The sequence below is a fragment of the Simochromis diagramma genome, unplaced genomic scaffold (genome assembly GCF_900408965.1).
Source record: "Simochromis diagramma unplaced genomic scaffold, fSimDia1.1 OVJJ01000216.1, whole genome shotgun sequence".
NCBI classification, from domain to species: Eukaryota; Metazoa; Chordata; class Actinopteri; order Cichliformes; family Cichlidae; genus Simochromis; species Simochromis diagramma.
Genome location: NW_024386883.1, coordinates 14697877 through 14713806, shown reverse-complemented (window position 1 = coordinate 14713806; position 15930 = coordinate 14697877). Strand labels below are relative to the sequence as shown.

Genomic DNA, 15930 nt, shown 5'->3' with positions numbered 1-15930 from the left:
ACAGTTGTGTGGGGTCATTTAATGTCCCGAATTAGATAAAAACAAAAAACTAAACACAAAAAATCCCCCCACACACTATAGGTATTGACTATTACTGCAGAATTATTATGAAAAAATAACACTGCAATTAGCTGGAACAATCAGTATTTATTTTTTTTTATTTAAGAGAAGTTAAAGCACCATTATACAGTACAGGTATAGAAAGATTGCAGTAATGCAAACGAGAATTAAAAGTGCACGGAAGAAAAGCAATACAGAGAGCAAACGAAATATAAATTAAACACCACACACTCTAACCAGCACAAGGCAAAGTGAACTTTAGATCATCTACTTTTTTAAAACTTTTTAAAATCTGTAAATAAACTCTGTTTTGGTATTACTGAAGGATAGATAAAAAGGTGACAGGCGCAGTTAATATTCTAGAAATGTCAAAATTACAAATGCCCATAAAACAACATCGTTTCCCTGAAATGACACGTCTTGCAAATGATGAAATGCTGAAAGAAACAAAGACATATGAGACTGTGCAAACCAACCTCACAATGATCCAAAAAAACAAAACAAACCCCTCACACTTATCCCAGCACTTCTCAACAGCCCACTCATCATAATACAGATTAATAAAAGTCAATAAAACAAAGAGATCTCCAGTCATCTACTACACAAAGAAAATCTGTCAGTCCAGATGGCACTGTGAGCCTGCCGCAGGACAAGTGCACCCCAGCACATGTTCACATGCTTGCATAAGCACAACAAAACACTTTATTTGCGGACGCTCAAGAGAAGCATTTTGACCTGGGAGCTCTAATTAGAGTCTAAATTAGAGTAAGAACCACAGCAACAATGACTTAACTCCAAATAACTTCACTTGCTACCAACAAACACGTGAAAAAATGCACCAGTATTGTTATGACACATAGTTTAAGTGACTACATCTGTAATGCTCCAGCTGGTAAAACACAGCAGACACCAACAGCCAAAGTCTCGTCAGCTAAAGTAAAATAAATGTTCAGGCGATAAGATGGGTTGAAAAATTCCTGCTGAAAGCTCACAACACCAGGACCTGCGAAACAGCGCAAACTAAAAGTTTGGGTGTCTGTGAGATGGAAATGTAAAGGAGAGAGACTCGGGTGGACCGGTGAGGGCCAAGAAGCTGTTTGGTGAACCTGTTCCAACTTAAATCCAGCGGAAGTGTCCGTGACACAGCAGCTGGTGTGTGGTTACCATACAGAGTGAGCCTCAGCGCTTCTCAGCTGCTCTTGCGCTCCATTCATGCGCAGGACAGCCAGAAGACCTGCGGTAACTTGAGCATCAACACTCCTTCTTTTCTCTGTCCCAGACCCGAGCTCACCTCAGACATGTCTCGTCTTTCTGCCAGGGCGTCTCGACTGAGAGGTATCCGAGTGTGTGTGCGGGTGTGCGCGTGCACGTTACACCCAACACATGGCATTTATGCATCAGCTTGCAGGTTATTCCGGGATATTTCACTACAATCGCGTGGAGAAAGTCTAAGTAGGGAATTACATGTGCTGCTTATCTACAAACTCTTCCTGCAGGAAATCAAAACAAAACAAAATCTTCTCCGCTTAAATAATGGTTAGAAAAGTAGAGCAGTGCTTTGAGGCTGTCATCATCATGAAAATGTAAATAAAACGTAATTTTTTTAATGCAGTGCAAATATGGATGGTGCCCAATTTACAAAACCTTGGCACTACAAAAAAATCAAGACCACGTTTAAAGCCTGATTAGTTGCAATCATTGCAGTATGATTATTATTATTATTTATTTATTTTTGTCGTCATGGTTGCTTCTGGAGAACATAATAGGTTGGAACAATTTTAGCCCAGACTGTACAAAATCTCCTGCAGCCAGTTTATAGCGAACAGGCATCAATTCATCTTTTACAAAAGAAACATGGAGAAAAATGACAATGCTGATCGAAGTGTAATCATTACGGAGGAACAATGTGCACTGAAAGTGACAGAATGCATTCTCAGAAAGGGCATTTCTGATATCCAATGAATTTGAATCTGAAATCGTGTATAATTTATATTTGTCTCCTAATTTTAATGTATTCGCTCTTTAAAAATACTAATTCGTTCTCAGTTTGGTGCAGAAGTATCAACAGTAGGGATTAGAAGGTCTGTTTTAACCCTTCAAATGCTTTAATTATAAGGTGATTTTAGTTTTAAAATTGGTGTGCAATTTATGCATTTAATTCATAATAAGGGAAACAATTTAAACAAAAATTAAAGACAGTTGTATGAAGGAAAGTATGATCTTAATGTTCTGCAGCCCCTAAAAATCTAAAAACACATCAGATATAAATTTAGCTGAACTCCCCTTCGAGGTCGTGTTCTTGTGCCTATCCCGATCACGTTAGCGCGGTGGCTTTCTTTGGATGCGCCCGCTCTTACCACCTGCACTTGCCTTTCTTTGGACTTGCTTAAACAAACAGTTTTTCAACAAACAGTCCAGTTTTCAAGCCTAAAAGTTCAACATCAGGTAAAAATAGCAGAGAGGAGGATGCCCACACGTTCTTGGTATCCTCCAAGGTCAGCCAGTCCACTATTAAAGACCATGAGATCTACTATAATGTCTTGATGGACAATATTCAAGGGGAAGGACCTGGATTGTAAACACATATGACATATGCATGGCACATGGCTCTCAAGTCTACCAGCTCTGCCTTCCTGCAATTTCCATTGTTTGCAAAAGATATCCAGCAAACAGAAGAACAAGTGGAAGTGGTCATAACAAGACTGATATTTATCCAGAGGTGCACATGTGGAAGACCTTGAAGGGGAGAATGGCCAAATTTCGAGTCAGGTATGGTTTTTCGGCCATTGAGGGAGCAGTCCTAGAACTTTTTGATCTTTTTTTTTATGCTTCATCAATAAGATGTAAACTACACTTGTAACTCAAGCCACATGAAGCATAGAAATGTGTGACTTGCATTCAAGTCTTTGTAAATATCGAACAACTATGTGCAAATGTACTATTGCATAAATGTGATCAAGATTTTAGACGGCAAACCTCTTTACCATCAAAAACACCCACCCTTTTTTTGATATCTAAAAAAAGGGTTCAAGTCAAAAGCGTAATATCCAGTAATTTATCATTTCTACAATTCCTCCAATCCAAGTCATCCAGAAGTGGGGAACCTCCCGACTCAAAGACCCGAGGAGCTGCAGCGGCTTTTGTCCCTGGGCACTACCAGGATCTCGTCCCCGTCTCGAATGCCGTAGGAATGCAGGGCCCGGGTGCCGCACTTCAGCTCCTCTGGTCCAAACATTGAACACATCTCTCGGTCGATGTAGAAGAGCCTCATCCCATTGGGTAGCTGCAGCAGACCCTTAAGGTGTTTTTTTAGGTCACCCACTGTTTGCTCCAGACGGAGGCTGACTGTCTCCACCCTGTCACCCCAGCGAACAACCACCATGGTGAGGCGGGGTCTCAGGTCTACCTCAGCCAGTGGAGCCAGGTGGCCATATTTGGACACGAGGATACGGTACCTGCAACAAAGCAGAGCTCGTGTTATTTTTTATTTGTTATCAGCTCAACTGAATGACATCAGCATACAGCAAAGACACACAAACTCCTACAAGACATACACTTGAAATCCACCACACAAAGTATGGTGTTTCTCAGACATGGCAGTGACTACATAGTCTCTGAAAAGTGAGGCCCTTGCAAAGTATCTCAGGGTGTTTTAACACCTCTAGTTTCTTTAGTCTTAATCAGCTGATGAATTTGTAAACTTGTGGCTTTTACTCATGGCTTTGTTTCTTTTTACAGAGAGAAAACTCCAAGTCAACCAAAAATGCATCACCACAAACCATGGCAGACCAGGCATTCTGCTTATTGGCTAATGAAGGGAAATGCTGTCTTCTGGACCCTTGGTTTATTCTACAGCTAGCTGCTATAGTTTGAGCTCTCTGCATGTGTATGGTCTTCTGCTGCATCCTAGGATGCAAAGCACATCTGACTACGAGGCGGCATTTAGCACAAACTAGCAGCGCACACCTGGTAGTTGGGGTTGGATGGAGGTCAGATTATGTTCTGACTATAAATGCAGTTTCAGAAAGGAGGATTTTCCAGGGTATGCTAACCGCTAACTAGCTCATTATATGCATATAATTTTTGAATATTTGCCAAAACTAACTGAAAAATGGGTTTGTCAGACATGCCTGCATGTTATTCTACAAATATATGGAAAAATATTTGCCCAAATAATCATGATAACACATAATGGCATTTTTAAGGTAGACCACAGTGTCTCTTTGCCTTTTTCCCCCCCCCATTGTTGCTATGGTAAATAACATACACCCTGTACTAATGATAGGATGTAGACTCCTGTTTCAAAGGCTTCATTTCGACATTCAAAGAGCAGCTTGGTCTACGGCTCCACCCTGCCCTCTGATGTCACAATCACACTGTGTTTTAGCACTGATTTACTCTAAATGGAATAAAAATCTAGAAATTTAACAACGAGCTGTACAAAATAACACTTAAAACTAAAGACAGAGATGATAAAGTCATTGTGAAAATGCTTCATGAGGTCACGAATCAAGTTAAAAGCAGGGCAATCTTCTTATAGACTTGTATAGGACAAGACTTCTCTTTGTGCCCTCTGCTGGCTGTTATGAAGAATGCAGGTAAAAGGCTGTTCAACACTGGCTCCACTTTTCAGACTCACAGGTTATACATCCTCTTTTTTTCCTTCTTAGATGAAGTACAGGTGTGAAATAGAAACAGCAAGTATATTTAAGATATTTCAGATTTTTTTAAAAAGACTTTAAACTCAGGGTTATGGAAACAAGCTATGAGTGTTTAAGAGGCAGAGAAACACCGAGTTGTCTGCCACTTGCTTGCCGTGAGAAAGCTCTCAGCCATCTCAGGGGAATGCGTGTTCGAGATAAGGCCCCAGGAACGATTAAATAAAATCCAGGAGAAAAGGCCTGTGCTTTCAAAGCTACTGTAACAGCTGGGCCAATCAAAGCAATTTCACTTCCCTCCCCAAAACTCTTCCACAAAGCCGCTGCCCTGGCCCTGGGATTTTCTGGCCAAACTTGCAGTCCACCCTGGGAATTCTCCACTAAGGCCACAGTGCACAAAGTGCCATTCTAAGAGAAGCCATTTACCAAAGAGGCTTCATTTAAGGTGGTAAGCATGGTATAATAGGGCAAACAATGCTGCAGGTGATAAGAAGCCGACATTCCAACTGTCATTTTGGCATTCTTTGATTCCTGCGGAGGAAATTACAAGACTGTGAAGCCAAGAGACACCATGTAGCTGAGCTCTCCTGTTTTGGCATTTCATCGACTCATTCTCACATTTCTCCAGTTATTTACTTGAAAGTATGAGCACCTCAAAAAGTTAAAATGTAAATTTTCCCACGTCTTTCCCTGAGACTGTGGCTCTGTTTAGACCCACTAACTGCTAACTTCACCGGATACGCCGACTCTCTGGTTTCTTTTTTTAACCCTTGCCTCTACTCCTTCTCACCACTAATCCTTCCTGCCCAGTGCTGTTTTCTTCCCTTTCCCATTTTTTTCAAGGAATTGTTGGAGTGTATCCATCTCAGTTAGTCTAGTTTATGGTTTGAGAACACGTTTATAGTTACTCAAAGCCAGGCTGTGTCAGATGTGTTCACTTGAGAGGCTGTGACCCACCTGCAGAGCTCTGATCTCTTGGGGTAGCGAGGCCGCAGCCTCATCCGAAAGGAAAGGGGATAGCTGTGCGCTCACTGCCTACTGAGTGTGTCTGACACCCCGATAACGCCCGCATGCACATGCACAGTCACGGTTATACCCGACCCTGGACCTACACCGAACCCCTCCCAAACCAACACCGCAAACGCAACGGTTGATGGACAAAAATAAAATCAGCGCGATGAAGCTGGACACAAAGAAAATGAAGTTTTTAGATGGCGATGAATGTGTTTAACATAGAAATAAAATAACTATTAACTGCTCCTGATGGACAAACAAGTTCTGCCACAGTTAATAAAATAATTTATAGCCAGGAGTGCTGTGACAGCTCATGTGACATCAGAAAACAAATCAAATTTCTCAAATTAAGGCTTCAGGTTGACAGAGTAGGTGTATACATAAAAAAAAACAACCTGCTACCTGGTGTATCAGTTTTCCCAATCAGAGAATTCCCAGCACAAAGGACTCATTGAGCAGGGAGAGAGTGGTGGCATTGTCTCCCAAAGGTTAGTTTCCCCCAGTCAGGGACTACACCTTCCTCCAGAAATCCCTCCCCAACATTCTGCTGAGGTTAAGTGGAATGCAGTTGGTGAATTATTTCACCCCTGCGAGCCCCCCCGAGGAAGGCTTTCAACCTCCCCCCGCAAAAAAAAAAAAAACATATAGTGTGCTGGACCCAAACTGAGGACAGGGATGGAGATTGGTTGCTAATGTTGTGAGTCAGCAGGTGTTCCCATATGAATATAATGCAAACGTAAATGCCGCTTAGCTTTCTAATTCAAAGCCAGTGCTGGCACCTTGTGATCCATATTTAAGGTATTTAGTGAAGACTTTCAATATGAATTTTACTCTAAATGTCTCATTTGAATGTTGTAATGAAGCAATGATGAAAACAATCTGATGTAAATTTTGGAGCTGAAAACAACAACAACAACAACAACAACAATTTATTGATCAACACAATACTACACAATATATTTTTTAATTTATCATGTTAGCTATTTTCTCAAGCCAAAGGATGTCAGTGCTGTAGTAGCTCATCAGGCTCACGATCCATCACCGCTCAAGGGTTACTGCCCGCAAATCGATAAATGTGACTTTGATAAAAACTTCAGTAAAATCTGACCAACACTGATTCTTCTTCCCAATGGTTTAAACTCAGCTACATTCAATTCAGTTCAGTTTTATTTATATAGCACCAAATTACAACAACAGTCAACTAAGAAGCTTTATATCGTAAGGTAAAGTTCCTACAACAATACAGAGAAAACCCCAACAATAATATCACACACTATGAGCAAGCACTTGTGGGACAGTGGGGAGGAAAAACTCCCTTTTAACAGGAAAAAAACCTCTGGCAGAACCAGGCTCAACCATCCAAAGCAAGACAGTGCACAAGAGACGTGAAAAACAAAGAGCAGTCAGGGTGGAGTGAGGGACAGGGTTTTAAGATGGTACCGAGAGATGCTATAATGTATGGCTTGGAGACAGTAGCACTGACAAAAAGACAGGAGGCCGAGTTGAAGATGCTCAGGTTTTCACTGGCAGTGACCAAAATGGAAATGATTAAAAACGAGGATGTCAGAGGGACAGCTCAAGTTCAGCAGTTTGGAGATAAAGTTAGAGAGGCGAGGCTCAGATAGTTTGGGAGAGAAGAGAGAGTGGATACATTGGACAAATGATGCTAAATATTGAGCTGCCAGGGAGGAGGAAGAGAGGAAGACCTCACAGAAAGTTCATCGATATAGTGAAGAAGCACATGCAGAGGAGGACGCTAGGGATAGGGTTAGAGGGTGATGACCCCTAAAAGAAACATCTGAAAGAAGAAGATTGTTTAACTGAATATCTCTGAGTTTTAGACTTTTTTTTTTGTACAAAACCTGTTGCTGAAATATGGCCACGAAATGAGAACCGGCATTCTGGGAATCTATCCTACCTCACAAACCATCCCACCCGTTGTTTCTGCACATACGCGTAACACAAACCCCAAATTTACATCATTTTTTAACCCATTGTGAATATTTCTTATGGTTATGGTTATGCTTAGGGTTTGTATTAGTCACAAGTCTCTGTCAAATTATAATATGGGTAGGACGATTTGCCAAAGTAGGACAGTTTCTCAAAACACTGGCTACAACTGATCCTTTCCATCTGGAGAGTGTGCGCCTTTGAAATTTAGTTACATGTTAATTTTCTACCTTGTTTTAGGATGCAGATCACTAAGTTAACAAACTTAAATGATCCAAAGAAACCCCTCAAAAAGTAAAAAAGAAGAAATAAAGCTAATGGCTAATTTTATTTAACAATAAATTCTCAATTCACACAGTTGCCTAACGCCAACTTCTACCCACGCATCTTAGCTGGCCATCAGCACCACTGCATATGCAAAGTGTGTTTTTGAGACTACATATTATTCCTCGTCCACTTCTACTAGTTACTACAGCGTCAGCGGTCAGCCGCAGCTTTGAATTATTATTATTATCCATGAGTAAACTTATTCACTATGATTATGTGTGCAGTGAAAAATGTATGTGTGGATGATGCTCCACCTCTCGGGACGCTCCTGCTCTGGACAGTCCTGGTAGTATCTGATGAAGAACCTCTCAGCATCCTCCCTCTCACCATTAGACACGGCACCCCCGTTCAGCACCATTACGGAGGGCAGCCTGAGGGCAGGTGCAGCAGTCGGGTGTTAAAAGTGCTCAATGAGTATTTCGATGATGAAGTTACTGAACAAACGAGCACACAGCTTCAGACTTACTGTGCTAAAAGGAGGCTACGTCTCTCCTCGGTGCTGTAAGACTGCAGTAAAGGGATTCCCTTTGCTTTGACCTCCACCAGTTTGGGAAAGAAATTCAGCCTTTCAATGTCGATCCATTTACTAAGACCTGAATAACAACAACAACAACGATAATAATAATAATAATAAACATAATGAGTTATAGGGCTATTTGTTCACACCTTGCACTGAATACAGACAGATTAAAAGACTTTTAGGACTCCGACCTGAATTGTTGAGGTTGATGCTACGCAGGTTGGGGAAGAGGTGCTCCAGTGTCTCCTTGGTGTCTCCCACAGAGTCCACGCTGTTATTGGCCAGCACCAGTGTGCTCAGACTGGGGTACAGCAGCCCAAACTTCCTCACTTCTGCCCAATCCTGCAGCTGGTTATCTGTAATCTGCAGCAGGCGTAGCGACGGGCATGTCGTCTGGGATTCTGACACGCTGTTGTAGCCGTTCAGACACAGGAAGAGCTCCTCCAGCCTGGAAAATGAGGTGCAAGGAAACTGGCATTTTTGAGGACATCAAAGATTCTTTGTATAATCTGTGTAATATGCATTAAGGTGCTTTTGATTCTTCAAAAGAATAAGGCAGCTGTTATCGTGTTTCCAATTGTCACCATATGTTCTGAGTTCTCTACCCTGTTTACAATAAATAAAACTGGACTGAATTATATTAAACACTATTGACACCCTCTCGACGAGAAACCTGGGCGCGGGGGAGCCTGATCGTCGGAACATTTGCTGCAGATACACGACAGCCTTTCAGTGGAACGAGCCTGGCAACACTCACATTGGAGGACGTTGAAGACATCTACCTATTCAGAGCCATGATAGCGAGGCTCCTGCTGATTGGAACTGGCACAGCCCTGGCTTGTTGACGAAAATTGAAAAGATTTCTTCTTTTGTGGCTAAACCAACCAACCATTACTCCTCATGCGTCAACCCAACCTCCCTAAACATGGCAAGGTGGGGCATAACTTCCTGGAATTCCTGTTGAGTCTACATCTGTGTGCTCAAGATAAAGAAGGAACGCATCACTAATCTGCTCGCTAATGTTCTGAGCAACTCTGAGTGGTCAGAGTGGCACAAAAAACTAAGTGATTCATTATGACTCAGTAGCTTGTAGAGCCACATTAGCTACAAGTATGTGAGGCAATTGTTTTTAAGAGTCATCTCTCACATCACTGGAGGACTACTGGCACACTCTTCTTTACAACATTGAGGTCTGTGGGCATTCTTTAATACACATCTCCCAACAGCTTGGTTGAGTTCTGGACTTTGACTGGGTCATTGAAACATGTTCATTGTTTTCTTTTTCAGTCATTCTGTTGTAGTTTTGTCAACTTCAGCAAACCTAAACATTCCTGCCATGTTTGTTTTAGAGTGAAGAAGCCCGGAAACCCTTATTAACAAGTTCAGTTTAAAAAAAAATAAAAAACTGTGTTGTCACGAACTTTCCAATTTTAGACACTAATTGAGGGCTGTAGAGTCTGAGATGTAGCTCTTAGGCTTTTATCAGTTTCTCTGAGTATTGCTCAGTCTGGAGTGAATTTGCTCAGACATCCCCCTAGCAGTAGGCTACCAAAACGTCTGCTTTTTCAGAGGTGCTAACATTTGCTTATGATCAGTTAAATGTGTCCCATTAACAACTGGCTGCTACTTATTCTCACACCTCCCATGGAAGCAGTAGGGGTGTACTTAGTTTTTCACAGGACTGCAGAGAGAACTCTTAAAACACTGTAAATCTCTATATATGCAGACGCTTAGACAAAAATATACAAATTCTCTCATTGCCACACATAACAGAACATAAAACCTTTTTCCATGCTTTGTCACTTACTCTGGTGTGTGCTGCGTGAGTGTGTGAACAGTGTCCCAGCTGACTTGTGTGTTAATGAGGACCAGTCGTCGGACCCTGGAAAAAACCTCTGCCATGTTCGGCTCCAGCTGCACGCCGCTTAGCGGGTTCATGCTCAGATTGAGGAAGTCCAGGTGTGGGATGCTGGAAACGATGGTGCCGATCTGGCAAAACCAGGAGCATCAGGACACAGAACAAAGAAAAAGAAGAAACAAGTTACAGAACTTTTCAAAACACTTTTACTTTGAAAACCGTTATTTTCAGAGCTTGTTGATTAGCTAGATAACTCTAGTACACATAAATAAGCTGTATAATGAGATACAGCGGTTTAAATTCTAGGTAAGTTCCGAGTCATCCATCTTTAAATACAACCCACAGATAGTCTTGAACAGGCATATTTTTAAAGTGTTTCTGTACCGTGTTCACATTTTCCTTCATTCTGTTTAAAAAGCTGATAATTAATCCACATCAGTAGCGTCTGGTTTAGTTTCACATTGACTTGTTTTCACTCTAGATGAGCTAGCACCTTTGGCTTCTAGATGGCAAATAAAATACTTAATGCTAAACCCATGTGAATGACAGAAGAAGAGATTATTATATTAAATGAATATGTGGTGTGTGTATTTATTGGTTCATACAAAAAAATGTATCCAACCCTGCTTATTAATAAATGAGTACTCCAGTTAACCTGAGAGGTACCAGGTGTTCCAGCTGGCACAGCAGAAGGGAACTGTGCCTACAGCCCTCATCACGGTATCACTCGGCTGAATAACAAACAGCACTGTGAGAGGGGGATAACAAGGGCTGTGCAACTTTTTTAAGGGGCCTTTGTGTTGTAGTCACGGCTAAATGACAATGCAGCACAACCCAACCTTAAGAACTTAATTATTAACAGTACATATGCAAACAAACAAAAAGAAAAGAATGATGATGAATGGAGGCTAGATGGAATCAGTGAATAACCATCTAAAAATCTACATGCTTTCCAGTTAACTTACAAACATAAAGTCCGGGGCCACAATCGGCCCGGCAAAGACTCCAAACTGGCCAACTGGATGGCTTTGGAAAATGAGAAGGAGGGCATACATTTTTGGACTTTCAACTGTATTAAGCTTTACAGCTTTTCCTCCTGATAAACACCTCCCCCACGGCCATTCATACTATGCCAAAGTAATAAAGTAATAAAGTGTGGTTAAACTTCTTATTACTGACAGAAAGGGAAGTCTTACTGGTTCAGCCCGCTCAAGACCAAAGTGGGTTGTTTGTGGCCCACAATGTAAAAGGAGTTTGACATCCCAGGCTTGCATCCTTACTAACAATAAAGAGAGATTAACTTCTATTTTTTTTATCTGTATGTGTTGTATTCATTTTTTAATACACCAAAATAACCATCAAAACAAAGACCTTAATCTTATAAACCTGTGACTAGCATTTACTAGTGTCCATTTAAGACCTTTTAACTGCTGACATGGTAGCATACAGACAGCACTCCAACTAAATTGTCTTGAACAAAAGCCAGATGGCTCTGCTTTTATGAAAAACCTTATTAAGTTCAATTAAAACTCCAAGACACCCACCTCTCCCCAGTCATTCAGCTGATTGTGGGACAGGTCGAGCTCTACCACGTGGGCGCAGGAAGCAGCGATGTCTTGCCTGTCGCCGGCTTTACTGATTCCACTGTCATTCAGAACCAGTGCGCTGGGCAAGAAGAGGCGATCTGCAAACAGGAAACTCGAGTCAGTTCAGAGCCTCATTCAGAGCTCAACACTCCAAATAAAAAGGCAGATATGCCGGGCTGAACTTATCACAAGTGATACACTGCTCACGTGGCATCATCGCAGCCCTGAAATAGCTCGCTCTGTCATCTCTCACCTTTGACAGGGGATCCTGGAGGCCTGGGCAGAACAACCACTCCTACACCTTGGCCATAGGGGAAATTCTCAGGGTTATACTTCTCACTGAGGACTTGAACAAAGGTGCGCACCTCATCTTCATCAGAGGACTCCATGGCTCAAGTCCTGAACAGGTATCCATGTAAGAGACCAAAGGGGAAAAAAAAGACGCTTTTAAGATATGCTGTGGAAACATGACAATTACATCAGGACAGCTGTTACATATGTCTTTTAAAGGATAAAGCTGGAGATATTTTACACTGTTTATCAACAATGTGTATGAAAAACAAGTTTCCTCCCAAAACATATGTGACCCTACTGAAGTTTTAGGTCTTTAAGTGTCAAAATTGTATTGCTTAATTTACATGTAACCTGCATGTCTAACGTGGTGTTTAGAGAATTCTCAGTGTTGGATTTTTGGGGCTGATGTCTGTTAAGGAATTTAGAATGGGACATACGTTTAGCAGGCGTGGTGATCCAATGCTAAAGTTCTAATCTCACCTCCCAGAGTCTACTTTTCCAGATTTTTTTCTTTTTTCCCCTCACTTTGTTTCTATTTTTCTTTTTATCACTTTTTTGCAGATTTTGTAGCTGTTAATAAAAATCCTGTATAAATGAAGAAAAACATTGGGATAAGCTTTTCATTTGTTAGCATCTGCTTCTGTTTTCACCTATGCTGACATTCTCCACGAACAAACATACTTTTGGTGCAAAGTACTCAAAGCACAGTACAGCTCATCCCTCACAGTGACTGTCCAAAAAGTCTTCGGCACTATGAAAATGCTCCTTATACACAGCTCAGAGTGACCATGTGGATTAAATAATTTACCTACAGGAAAGGTCTAAGCTGACATCTGAAACTGCATTTGTGAAAGAAGCTGGAGAAGCATAACGCGCCCTCTACTCTGGACATTTGTCATTCAAAGCCCACATATGCAAAACAAATTGAGTGAGCATTTTCAGAAACATGACAACAGTGGAACCAGGTGAACTAGTTCCACCAGCAAAACTATTAGAAAGCTCAAATTAGATTTCTTGAATCTTTGCAGAGCCTGCAGACAAGTGGCTGACACCACGCCGAAATGTAGTTAGAACAGAGTTTCATAAGGGTATATAATTATGACGTACCTACAGTGTAGATTTAACACATAAGTACAAACTGAAAGTTTCAGAAGACAGGATTACTCGGGGTATGAACATCGATTAATCACTTGTGATTGCTCCAAATCCCGTTAAGGCCAACCAGTGCCTGTGCATGGCATTATCCCCATAGTGTTGGGTTGTCCCAAACAAAGGGACACAAATGTGCTACCACTGACTTCATCCTTTAACCACCTCAAACTTTAGTCCTGCTCCTCCTGCTGGCTGACACTTCTTGTCTATTTTTTACATTTTTCTGTGCACGTGTTAAAAGATTAAAAAAAAGGTCTAAAAATAACCCACGAACATCACAGAATAACCTACAAGTCACAGACAGCTGAAACGTGAGAGGCACAGCAGCACTGAGGAGAGCAGGTGCACAGCTGTCAGCGAAGCCACCTGTTCCTACTGAAACCCATTTTCTGCTATGATTACAATTTCTGTTGCCATTTTTGCTGTAAAATGATTAATCTGATGAGTAATTGTTTAACTCAATCCAGAGAAAATGTAGCTTTTTCAATGTGTGGATTGGTTTAGAATCCATAGACAAAAAACCCCTCCAGGCAGGCTCAATAACTGGTAATCATACATCACAATAACATACATTCTCGACCCTGCCTGTCCACCTTGCACTCAACAGCCTCACTTTAACCCCGATCAGCCCTATCAGTTTCAGACAAACGGAGTCTGATCATCTTAAACTGAGCCCACCTGAAGTGTGTTTGTCAAAAGACTGAGTGTTTCATCCGGACTCTGTCTGATGTTTCTGTCATAGATCGTTTCTCATTACACAGATCCCACCTGATTCTTACCTCTGATGTAGCAGAGACCAAAGGAAAGATTGTTTTCAACACCACATCAGATCACATGCCTCGGTCCCTGCTGTGAGAAAATGACGAGAAACATAAGCAGGGAAAACTTATTTTTAAGCTTGCAGCCGTAAAATAACCAGAATATGTGAAAAAAAAAAAAATGCAAAGAAAGACAGAGTTGACACCACATCAAAGGTGGTGAAACTTGCATTTATGTGACAAACAAAGGAAAGGTAAGCTGACAGTTGGGTGCTTGAGACGAAAACAACTGTTTATGTGGTATAACTGGGGAGCAGCCAAGCCCTGAAGCCATGCACTGAAATGAAAAAGTTCTAATGGACATATGTCATGACTAACCTGAGGTCATTGTTTTGTACAGTTTAAACACACACTTTTAAACCCCTGTTATAATTTGTTACTTTTTTCTGGAATCTTTTTGTTTCAAATGTTTCTTCAGCACCATTTGCTCAGTTCGGCGTACACAATGGGCAGGAAGTTAGATTTTGTAATATATAAAAAGTTAAACATTATCAGCTGCTCGCTACTGCTCACAGCGGTGAAGTTCAACCTGCAATGCTACCAAACTGTCAATAAAGATGACGTTTTTCAGAAAATAACAAACAACGAAATGGATTAATGCTACCCGAATTGAACGTCAACCCACAAAGAGTAATAAAAAGGTCATAAGTCTTACTGTAAACCTTGCACACAGTTGCTGATACGCGAAGCTATTTTAAACAGATATATTTTTAACAGGGTCCGGGGAAACGGTGTTACAGTCAGATAACGAGCGTCGCTTCGTGGGGTGGGGGGGCTGACTGCTCAGACGGAGGCCTAGCTGTATGATGTCGCTAGCTTAAGGATAATAAACTGGAAGCTGAGATTGTAACAGTGCAACCTGGTGTGTTTGAACATTTTAGCACAGCACGAGCCAACGACACTACTGCCTACCTCCAAAAAGCGTGCAACACGTTGGCTGTAAATTCAAATCGGTAAAAACATTTCTTTGAGTGTTGGATCAAACTCACTATCTGGGCCTCCAAACTTAGCGACACGGGTCACTGCGCGTGCTCCATTTGGCACCTGATGCGGTACATTTTTGAGAGTGCAGAACTCACCTTTGGCAGAACCCCCCTCTGCGGTTGGGTTGTTTTTGTTGTTCTTCGGTTAGTTGACAGCTTAAACCACGCCCACTCTACCGGAAGTTACGTAGTTTAAATATCTGTTTTTTTTCCTCTCGTCTTCATACGGAACGGAGCTAAGAATACATGCTAAGTATTAACTTATTATTATTTTATTTTATTTTATTTATTTTTTAGCGAGTCTTTTTTTACGATTTTTTTTGTCGCTGGTTACTTTAACGGACAATTTTTTTTGTTTACTGATTACGGGCAGTTTTTTAAAAGCTGAGTTCAATTACTCCCACGCCTGGTTATAGCCCGACCTTGTTGAATCAAGGAAGCCTATAGGCTACAGCCAGTTTGACGAAGTTGCAGCCTCTCTGAAAGGGTAACAGATCCATTTCTAAGGCTTTGGGACTCCAGTGAACCACTGTGAGAACCCCACAAGTTGATTCTGTTCACCTGGACGTCCAGATGAACAGAATCAACTTTTGGGGATTTACTTATCTGGATGACTGAGCATGCATCAAGACACTGTGAGAGCCATTATTCACAAATGGATAAAAGTTGAAACACTGACGAACTTGGCCTAATCAAAGTCTAGTCTGCAC

The 15930-nt window shown here is 41.4% G+C and overlaps 1 protein-coding gene across 3 annotated transcripts; it reads right to left on the bottom strand.

The window, feature by feature from the left end:
- Positions 1–1331: 1331 nt before the first annotated feature.
- LOC120733912 (tubulin-specific chaperone cofactor E-like protein) lies at positions 1332–15445 on the bottom strand. 3 transcript variants are annotated; one of them, XM_040032428.1, is made up of 9 exons: positions 15317–15445; positions 14199–14268; positions 12227–12372; positions 11932–12071; positions 10337–10518; positions 8721–8977; positions 8476–8602; positions 8264–8380; positions 1332–3515 (listed from the first exon to the last, which is right to left on the bottom strand). In XM_040032428.1, exons 3-9 carry the CDS (start codon positions 12360–12362, stop codon positions 3173–3175), a joined length of 1302 nt encoding a protein of 433 aa, XP_039888362.1. In that variant the 5' UTR covers positions 12363–12372; positions 14199–14268; positions 15317–15445; the 3' UTR covers positions 1332–3172. The 3 variants fall into 3 exon arrangements, with proteins under 3 accessions (XP_039888362.1, XP_039888363.1, XP_039888364.1); XM_040032429.1 differs by having other exon boundaries at positions 15227–15352; XM_040032430.1 differs by lacking the exon at positions 15317–15445 and adding an exon at positions 15150–15174.
- Positions 15446–15930: the final 485 nt, after the last annotated feature.